This window comes from Gobio gobio, assembly GCF_949357685.1.
Source record: "Gobio gobio genome assembly, chromosome: 1".
NCBI lineage: Eukaryota > Metazoa > Chordata > Actinopteri > Cypriniformes > Gobionidae > Gobio > Gobio gobio.
In genome coordinates, this window is record NC_137097.1 from 47,509,337 (window position 1) to 47,520,242 (window position 10,906).

Here is a 10,906-nt window from a genome sequence, read left to right on the forward strand (position 1 = left end):
CACTGAATTACACAACAAAATATCAAACTCTAGTTGTATTTATTGCCAAGTAAGAAAGAAGTGGCATGTTTCTTTCAAGGTTTTAATATTTTTTTTTATTAATTATGGCTTTTATGAAAATTACTTCAGATCTGAAAAAAATAAATATCTAATCATTCATTTGAAATTGAAATTTGCTCATAAACCACAATTGTGTGCTTAATTTGACCTTGTGACACATTTGGATGAGTTAGATGAGTCCTGACTCCAGGAATTGACATCAAACTGTCACCCAGTACATAGAAGTGTTTCTTCCAGACTTTATAAAGTATGTACTACCTTGTCTCGCTGCAGTGCTCTTTGCCTGTCTTCTACTCACAGCCTAAGAGTCTATATGCGTCACGCCCGTATGCATAATTCATCCGTTTTAAAATATATCACTTATTTATGGCAAAAGACTCCTCTATCCAGGTCAAGGAGCTCTGGGCACCCATGCAGGTGTCCTCGGAGGACCCATACTGGAGCACATGCAGGAAAATCATCAGCCGCCTGTACTAGTCTCACCTGTCCTGTCTGTTTCACGTCAGGACACATAAAAGAGTGTCTCTGCAGTCTGAATGAGTAAAAACGCAGTGCAGCTGATGTTGCAGTGCTCTACTTGGGAGTTGTCATCACGTTGAGTAAAGTTAATTCTGTTTTACTCTGATCCTCCAATAGGTGACCTCATGATGCAGTTTTCCAATGTCCTGAAAGCTCTTCATCGGCTGGTTCATGTTTGAATCATAAATGAGAAATTAGTTTGGTTACATCTGGATTTGAACTGCTGAAATAGACAAATAAGCTTCACTTTATCATATCTAATCATTTATTATCCAGTCATTTGACAGGGAAATTGCTAGTTTTGTCCAAGGCTCAGATTTATAACAATAAAAAAAACAAGGTTGGGAAGAACTGGTGTCCTTGTGAGAGAGATAGAAAGCAAATTTATGTGTGGTTGTGCATGTTTTGCAGGTGAAGGTTCGCGGTTTGGTAATATGTCCTTGTATATTAGCATTTATTTATTAGGTCCCTTCAAAATGTCTTCTCACACACATGCATACATACACACTTATACATTCCCTGGCACACTGATTTAAGGGACACACACAGGATGAGGAGACAAACTGTCCTGATCCTCCTTCCCCTCCCTTCCCTGTCCCATCTTCTTACAATGTCTCTGTCCCCTTCATCCAGTCCCCTCTGGTACATTTCCAGAAAGAGACGAAGGAAAGAGCATTGATTTACAGAGGTTATTGGGAATATTCTAGCTGTGCTGTTGTGAATGCAGTGCCACCGACTTCATGTGCTCTATCACCTTGTGCTAGACTGACCCCTGCAGGCTGGATCCTTTCGGTGCATATAAGGATTATACTATATGGCACATTTATTCTCAGTATTTTCATTTCATCTATTTTTTAGCATCTTTTTTTTTATTTATTTTATTAAACATCAACTTTAAACACATTCTGAAATCTTGTTCTGGCATGATAGGCTAATTTTTGTTCATCTTGTTTCTATTGCACAGACCCATCAGTTATATGACCACTGTGTATATGTTCAATGGTATTCTTGATGGTTTCCTTAAAAATTAAAAACCATCTAATGCAGAACAGTTGTGTTTTTGGTCTGTTTGTCACATTTCGGTTAATACTCTTTTAGGGTGTTTTATTTGCAATTACAAGCATGCTATATAAAGCATTATTGTGTTGTTTCATTCATTTATTAATTTATTTTGATTTACTTTAATTCAATTTATACATTTTTTTTGTTTAAAATACATTTTAAAATTGTGTGTGTCACTAAATGGCTGGTTAGCAGGCACGATGAATATGATAAACTCAGTCTTTATTTACAAAGAAAAATAGGCTTACTCATAATACAGAAACAGAAGATTAAATTAACTGAACTTCACTCATATGTTGACGAAACCTGACAAATGAACAGAGAACTTAGAGGAACTCAAATACATTTCCATGACAACAGATTAGTGGTGGGGAATATAAAAAAAGGAAACGGGTAACTGAAGAGAAACAAACTAAAAGTCCATGGTCCATGAAAATGACTGTTTGTGTGTGTGTGTGTGTGTGTGTGTGTGTGTGTGTGTGTGTGTGTGTGTGTGTGTGTGTGTGTGTGTGTGTGTGTGTGTGTGTGTGTGTGTGTGTGTGTGTGTGTGTGTGTGTGTGTGTGTGTGTGTGTGTGTGTGTGTGGACTGTTAATCCCTACGTTATGGGGACAAAATGTCCCCACAAAGATGGCAATATCCGAAATCCTCATCCTTGTGGGGACATTTTTTGGTTCCCATGAGGAAAACATCTTATAAATCAGACTAAGTGATGTTTTTTGACAATGTAAAAATGCAGAATTTCTCCTGTGATGGGTAGGTTTAGGGGCAGGGGCAGTGTAGGGGGATATGAAATACGGTTTGCACGGTATAAAAACCATTACGCCTATGGAAAGTCCCCGTAAAACATGAAAACCCAACATGTGTGTGTGTGTGTGTGTGTGTGTGTGTGTGTGTGTGTGTGTGTGTGTGTGTGTGTGTGTGTGTGTGTGTGTGTGTGTGTGTGTGTGTGTATGTGTGTGTGTGTAACTACTTTTATTAAGATTCATTCATACTATGTTAAGATCACACTTGATCACACCTCCTGCATGGATTTGATTGTTCTGAAACCTCAGAACATTCATGGTTAAATGGCTTCTCTTTTTTTTCCCGTTTTCCTGTCTTTTAGGGCCAGGCAGACCTGTTGAAGCACGCGAAAGGAGAAGCGATAGATACTTTGCGACAGATTCAATGTGCTGCTCACTCGTGTGGCTTGGCCAAGAACGGAGCCTCCACGTCCCCTGCCTCTCCTCTACTGCCTCCCCATGCGCGGCCCCTCCACACCATCCACGAGACTGAGACGGATAGCACCACCCTGCACTGAGAGAGAGAGAGAAAGAAAAAAATCTTTAGGTTTTTTTTGTTTATACACATTGTGAGGATGGTTGGTCTTTGCCTCTTTAGTCCAGAATAAGGGAGCAGTAAAGGAAAGAGTCAGGTGCATTGAGTCAGTGAAGGACACACTGGAGACAGTTTCATTTTGATCAGTGTTCCCAGCTCCATAATGCCGGGTTTGGGTCTTAAATTGGTATCCCCACCATGGAGTTGTTTTTTAAAGGATTATAGTGACCTGCACTCCTGTGACTCAGCTACTGGTGATCATCTTCTCTAGCCCCAAATAATCTCAATCGTATGCACTAATTTAATTTATTCACCCAAAAAATGAAAATTGTGTCATTATTTACTCTCCCTCATGTCGTTCCAAACATTTATGACCTTCTTTCTTCTGTGGAACACAAAAGAAGATGTGTTGAAAAATTGGCTAATTGTTTTTGTGTTTTTTGTCCATAATAGTGAAAGTCAATAGGGTCCAAAGCTGTTTTGGAGGCTGCTGACTTTCATTGAATGGCTAAAAACAGTTAAACATTCTTTAAAATATCTTCTTTTGTGAAGTTTGATGTTAGGCTGCAGTAAGTCTATCAATCATAAACCTCCATATTGAGAAAGATTTTTCAAAAAGTGCTAAATTCTGTATTGCATTTTGAGCTAACAAAGAGAGAGTCAGGAAACTAAGCAAAACAGAAAATTAAATGTACATTTGAACTCACTTATAAAGGCAAAGGTTTACACCAACATAGTTGACACCTCCTCATTTACACCAACATAGAACTGAAGACTCTCTCACTCCCCCTGCTGGCTTCTCCACACATTTTTAAAATTATTTTTTAAAACTGTCAGCTCAATACACCTTGGTCCTAAAAGGGCCTATCTCCAGGGGTCATGCGCGCGTGTGTGTGTGTGTGTGTGTGTGTGTGTGTGTGTGTGTGTGTGTGTGTGTGTGTGTGTGTGTGTGTGTGTGTGTGTGTGTGTGTGTGTGTGTGTGTGTGTGTGTGTGTGTGTGTGTGTGTGTGTGTGTGTGTGTGTGTGTGTGTGTGTGTGTGTGTGTGTTGTGTGTATGTACGTATGTGTGATGCGTATGTGGTGTATTTTGAATAAGAAAAAGTGTGTATATTGTTTCTAAACTGGAAACTGGACATGTCGCTCTACTGGTAAGATTAGAAACTCTGGGAAAATACGGATCTCAGTTGTTGAGAAAAGCACCACTGACGATCATAAAAGGAAACAAATATTTCAATAAAGGAAGAATGAATCATTTGAAGTCAAAGTAAAGACAGTTGACCATCTCATTAAGAACACATCACACCCAATAATACACCCTGTTATGAATATTGTTGTTACTGCTGTTAATATTGTGGGTAGGTGTAATGAAAATGGAGGTTATTTTATATTTGCGTAAACAGGTGTCATTCTGTACCAGTTACCTCACAGGAACAGGAAATGTGAATGTTGGGGAGACAAGGGGGTGAGGGCGAGAAATATAGTTTGGGTTACTGAGATGATGTCCGTCATTTATAAAGCCCACATGACATCAGAAAAGTCTCCAGGTCATTTTTTTAATACTTGTGTTGTGTCACATTTTCAGAAAATCAAAGGACATACAGAACATTTCAACGTTTGGGGTTTGTAAGATTTTTATTTTCTCTCTTACGCTCACAAGGCTGCATTTATTTGATCAAAATACGGTACGAACAGTAACATTGTTGTGAAATATTATTACAATTTAAAATAACTTTTTTCTATTTTAATATATTTTCAAATTTTATTTATTCTTATGATGAAAAAGACGACTTTTTAGCAGTCTTCAGTGTCACATGATGCTTCAGAAATCCATCATTCATATTTGAATCAATGCCGAAAACAGTTGCACTGCTTCGATTCATATTTTTGAGGATACTGTGATACATTTTTTCTCAGGGTTTTCTGATTAGAAAGTTCAAAATAACTTTTTCATTTATTTGAAATAGAAATATTTTGTAACATTATGTCTTCACTGTCACTTTTGATCAATTTAATGCCTTTCTTTAAAAAAAACTTACTGACCCCAAATTTTGAACGTTAAGAGTAGATGACAGAAGATCATAAATGTCTTGGACTTGATGTGCATTCATGAAAATCATTTTGTCAGTGGGTCACCTGGGAATCAAACCCAAGACTTTGTCATTACTATCTTGAGGGACAGGAAAACCACCAACATCCAAAGACGCGTGACGTTGGAACAAACCTTTACAAACATTCATATACAGACATTTGCAACTAAGATGATATTTGTGGCATCGATTTTGAATTCCTTCATGTTTGCATTTCTCGAATCATTTCTTTATAATTAACCATCTGAAAGACTCCAGAATATGTCTGGGTTCTCTTGTAGTGTCCTATGACTTCATCCAAAGACATATATTTACATATGACGTGAATGCCATTATTCATGCAATCCACAACATATAAATAAATTGACCTTCCTCTGTGGTGTAATGCAGGTGTACTGTATGTGTTCAGAGTGTCCGTCATCATTAACTGACTGGTCTCTGACCTTCTGCTTCACACAAAGGCATCCTGCCATCCATATTCCCCTTCTTTATTTGTTAGTGATGCTGCTGCTCTTTTGTTCCATTCAGCCTTTTGTTACTGTATCAGACACTCTACATTTGCAGCTAATTAAGTCAAGACCTTGTCACACTCATTCTGTTGGCATTCGCTAACGAAGCTTGTCTGCCCTTCCATAATAGTCTTAAAAAAACTCTGTACAATTACTTGGATACAGGCAATCTTGGTTACACGCTAATGACAAAGACGCTAACAACCCTAACAATTCTTTATTGTATCATAATCCAGCTTCAAATGAGAAACATGACATTGAAGAAATAAAGGGTGTAATATCATCTGGGTTTTTTGTCAGTATAATGTATGCCTATAATTAACTTCAGAGGATGGAGCAGTGGGTGGCATGCCTGTATAAAATCACTGGTCCCGTCTCAGAGAGTTAAAGGAGCATCGACTTTAAACATCAAGTCCATCAGATACATGACATTTGTCTACAACAAGACCGGAGCAGCAGCCAGACTCATGGACTGCACAGCCAAGGTAAGAGTTCATTATTTCAGCAGTTTAAACTGAAGGCTACAGTGTTAAGGGTTACATCTGAGGATTACAGTTTAAATGTGTCATTCATGCTGATTTTAAAGTGTCATTGACACCCCACAAAAAAATTATACAACCTGCTGCTGCAGCTATAGGCTTGACCGATAAAGAACGCAATCTAACTCTTTAAGGCGGTCGGTGATCTATCCAAGAAAATAGTTTTAAAAACATTTAATTAAAGGTTAACTGAAATTCAGTAAAACTTTTTCACAGAAATTAATTGAACCTCAGAAATTATGCACAAGGCTATTAGCCTAATATTTTTATGACAGCTGTCTGCAAGTAGTCAGAATTCTTGGAATAAACAAGATGCTAAATTTGTACTACAGTCTTATTTACTTTTAACTGTATTTTATTGTGGATTAAAGTTTTCTATTTTTACCTATCAGGTAATGGAAAATAATGAAATACAAATAAAGAAAATTATTTTCAATCAAAACAAACAAATACAGTTGCAACGTTTAAAATAAACCAATTTTAGTGTGGTAAAAATGTTCTATTTTCATGTAGCTACCAACTGAGGAAAACATTATAAATGTACTTCGTACAATCAGACAGGGGCGCCACTAGCAATTTTGGGCCCTATGAAAGAATATGATGTTGGGCCCCCTACTGCACCAACCTAGCTATCCAAAATCTTTGTCTGCAATTTAATAATACTGACCAATTAAGCTCTGCTCGCTTTACCCAGAATGCCCCAATTGGCTGATGAAACATTGATTAAAATTAAGATACAATTTATACAAAACAAAACTTAATGAAGTGGTCACAATCATGTCTGACCCACTCCATGTCTCCTGTCATTGCACATCTTATGTGTCCTTTCTCACTTATGCTGTTCACTTTTCATAATCAACATAGATGGACAGATTGACAACATAGACATACAAAATAACTATAATATAGCCTACAGTACAAAGAAATTTCATGTCGGAGTGGGATTTGAGCAAATGTCGTTTTAACCCGTGAGCAGTTCATGAGTGGAGCGTTTTGCTTTTTGTAACTCTTTGGTAGATTATACATTTATAATTTCTATTACATTACTACTTGTACTGTTACTACTAATAAAACCAATCTCTGGGGGCCCCAAAAGTGTGTGGGCCCTTAGAATCGTCCTAACTTTCCCCCCCTTTCCGGCGCCCCTGCAATCAGATAAAGAAACACAAGAAATCAAAATCAGTTGTTTAAAATGAACCCATTTTAGCTGATTTTATTTGAATTTAGTGTGGTAAAGATATATATATATATATATATATATATATATATATATATATATATATATATATATATATATATATATATATATATATATATTAGGGGTGTAACGGTACACAAAATTGACGGTTCGGTACGTACCTCGGTTTTGAAGTCACGGTTCGGTACGGATTCGGTACAGCAGTTTTACAAAATTATTAATTTTTTTTCAACAGTGGTTTAATGAAAATATTTGTCTGTCCTTAAATGAATTCAGTTATAACTAAAAGTTTCTTAAAGATAATGCTGTAATATAGGGTATATATAGATATAATAATCAACACTCATATAAGCTTCACATAAGGCAGTTTTTGCATTAACTTCTAAATATAATTATTATTATTTTTTTCTCCAATTTCGTTGTTGAAATATAATCATTTAGTGGCTGTAATTTTCATGACAGGTTTATTTAAACATACATTAAATAAACAAGACATCATTAACAGGCTAAAATAAACAAGACATCACTAACAGGCTAAGTAGTATATAATGAATATATAGGCTAATATATCGAATAGGCTAATATAGTGCATGTATTCAGTGAAAGAGTTCATCTCTCAAGTGAACTCACAGCTGTGACTTCTGAGGTAAACGTGATTCTACATGACATTGTTTACTTTACAAGCTGTTTTATTGTCTTTCCGCGGTTGAAACACCGATGGAGCGAGGATTACACAACATATGATACGTTTCAGTAAGTTGTAATGTATCCTCAACATACCTTAAGATATTAATTTATGTTTATTCTTTAGAAGAGATGATCGCGTTCACTCGCGTGCTGCTGCTTGAAGTTTAACTGATAAGCGTCTATCAGTCACGTCACATTAAAGAGCGTAAAACGGCATTTATCGTTTGAATTTCGTGATAAAATGGACTGGATACTCAATATGTTCGTGTGGGAACTCGGATTGGAGTGTGTTCCGCGCTTTAAACAAGCCGACTGTTAACTGTTAAAGATTCGGTACACGCGCGCACCGTACGGAAAGCCCTGTAACGGTTCAATACGAATACGTGTACCGTTACACCCTATATATAGGCTATATATATATATATAGGCTATATATATATATATATATATATATATATATATATATATATATATATATATATATATATATATATATATATATATATATATATATATATATATATATAATTTATTGAATGCATCCTCTCTTTTCGACAGAGAGTTCAACTGCTCCTCTTCATGGCGCTGTTGGCGCACCTGGCGCGAGACGCTGAGGGCGTGGCCACCTGCTGCACGAGCACTTCTAGATCCTGCAAGTTTTACGAGCTTTTGTGCCGCGCGGGACGCCGAAACGATTCTTCCATCGCCAGTCATTTCGGTCGCTTTAATAACGACGCTGCTGTCGGGATTCTAACACTTGGCAAACGTAAAGTGGGCGAGAGACGTGTCGAAGACCGCCTACAGCAACTCCTGCACGGCTCACGGAATCAAGCCGCGGGAATCCTGACTATGGGAAAGAGATTTGAGGACGGCGGGCACCTGCCTCTCGTGCACGCGGGAGGGACCGAGAGCGCGCCCGTGAGACTCGGACTGTCACTGGAGCGTCCGATGAAATATCTGATGCCCACGGTACCAGAAGATTTGGACGCTTATGATAAACGATGACAATTGTCGCTTTTTAAAGCCACAGTAAAACCACAGTCACATTCGTGAAGTCAATTGCCTATAGTACGGAAGGCTGTTCTTAATGGGTTTTTAAATTTTTATTTGAATAAAAAAAAATGTTTGTGGTTAACATTACTTGAAGAGACTTTAAACGTTTTTGTAGTCTTGTAGTCTTACCTCAGATGTTAATTTGTAAGTTCCTGTGTGTTTTATAAAAAGTTATAGCTACGTAATTTTACGTAGCCTAAATAAAAATACACATTTTAAAACCCAGTAAAACTCAATTTTCTTGTGACTTTTTCAAAAATGCAAAATCCTTTGCTTTCCATAGTGAACAGCCTCAGTGGGCTTTGTGAAATGTTCTGCTAAATAAATAACTACATTTAATAGATGTTAATAATAGACTACTCGTTTTATTATGTCATCTTCAGGGCAGAAGCATTATCTTTTTGATTTTGAAAATATGATTTGTTGAATTTCTCTAATGTGTAGTGTGTTTTGTGGTCAGCAGATGGCAGGCGATGTAAATATTGTAAAATAACACTTCACAATAAAGTTGAGGGGGAAAAAATAGTCGAGAAAAAAGGGGTGAGGATGTTACTCTTCCACAACATAGCTATCTGTATTTAAAATATGTGATATTTTATGGTTTATCTGATATATTCATATTTATTTAGGCCTATTTTTAACTAATTGTTGTGAAAGTTTTCTGTTTTTACAGATACATTTATCAGGCAATGGTAAATACTGAAATAAAAATAAAGAAAATGCTCAGTAATAACAAGATAAAGGGATCTTAATAACCACATATCTGTATTTAAAATATATAAGGCCTATGCAATTATACAGTAAAACAATAATAAACACAAAAGAGTTCGTGAATTATACACAAACATGTGACAACATGCCCCGGTATCAATGTGACTGTTTGCCTCAACCTGACACTTTTTGGGAGATAATTCATGCTTTTCATAAAGGCCCATGCTTTTATACTTCCACCCCCACTGCCTGTGAAAACAACACATTTCCAGAATGTTCCTCCAGCCCTGCCAGTAAGTATTATTTACTGAATCCTTTCAAATTTCACCCTTATAGAAATTCCAGTGTGTGTTGTGGGAGATGTTGCTTTTGTCTGGTAATATATGTAAATATCTGCTCAGCACAGATGGCTGCTCTGCTTTCCTTTTCGCACCATCTCTCTCTTTCTCTCCACCTAATTCTTGTGTTTCTAGTAATGTCACTGTTCCTTTAAACCCACTTCAGCCCTTAAAGTCTCTTTATTTGTGGTTTTAAGACTCCGTACTGCTCCCATTACAGCCTCTATAACTGTCTCTCAGTCACTAGAGAGATCTGCTTGTGCCATATTAATTCGGTTATATGCAAAAGATTTTTTTCTGCAGGCTTTTATATATATATATATATATATATATATATATATATATATATATATATATATATATATATATATATATATATATATATATATATATATACACACACAAATATAATTATTTTTATATATAATTAATTGTTTAAATCCTTATTTTTTGCGTCTACATTAAAGCGTGTACATTAATAGAACTAAAAAAACTAAACTAACAATAATGAAAAAAGCACTTAAAAATAACAAAAACTAAAATAAGAACTGAAAATATAAAAAATCAAAGCTAATTAAAAAAATCAAATACTAGAATATCAATAATACAATAATGTGCGTGTGTGTGTGTGTGTGTGTGTGTGTGTGTGTGTGTGTGTGTGTATATATATATATATATATATATATATATATATATATATATATACATATACATGCACACATTTTTTGACAAACCTTTTTCAATGTTACTTTTTGTGCTTCTTCATTTTAAGAGAGAGTGGGAGAGAGAAAGAACGAGAGAGAAAGAGGGAGGGACGGAAGAGTA

The 10,906-nt window shown here is 36.1% G+C and overlaps 1 protein-coding gene across 1 annotated transcript in view; it reads left to right on the plus strand.

Annotated features, from left to right (window-relative positions):
- LOC307131806 (inactive phospholipase C-like protein 2) overlaps nucleotides 1-5,429 on the plus strand; it is an 84,159-nt gene extending 78,730 nt beyond the window's left edge. Inside the window, exon 6 of the mRNA XM_079825744.1 lies at nucleotides 2,748-5,429. Within this exon, the coding sequence (XP_079681870.1) occupies nucleotides 2,748-2,942 (195 nt within the window). The 3' untranslated portion in view covers nucleotides 2,943-5,429. The remainder of the gene's footprint in view (nucleotides 1-2,747) is intronic.
- Nucleotides 5,430-10,906: the final 5,477 nt, after the last annotated feature.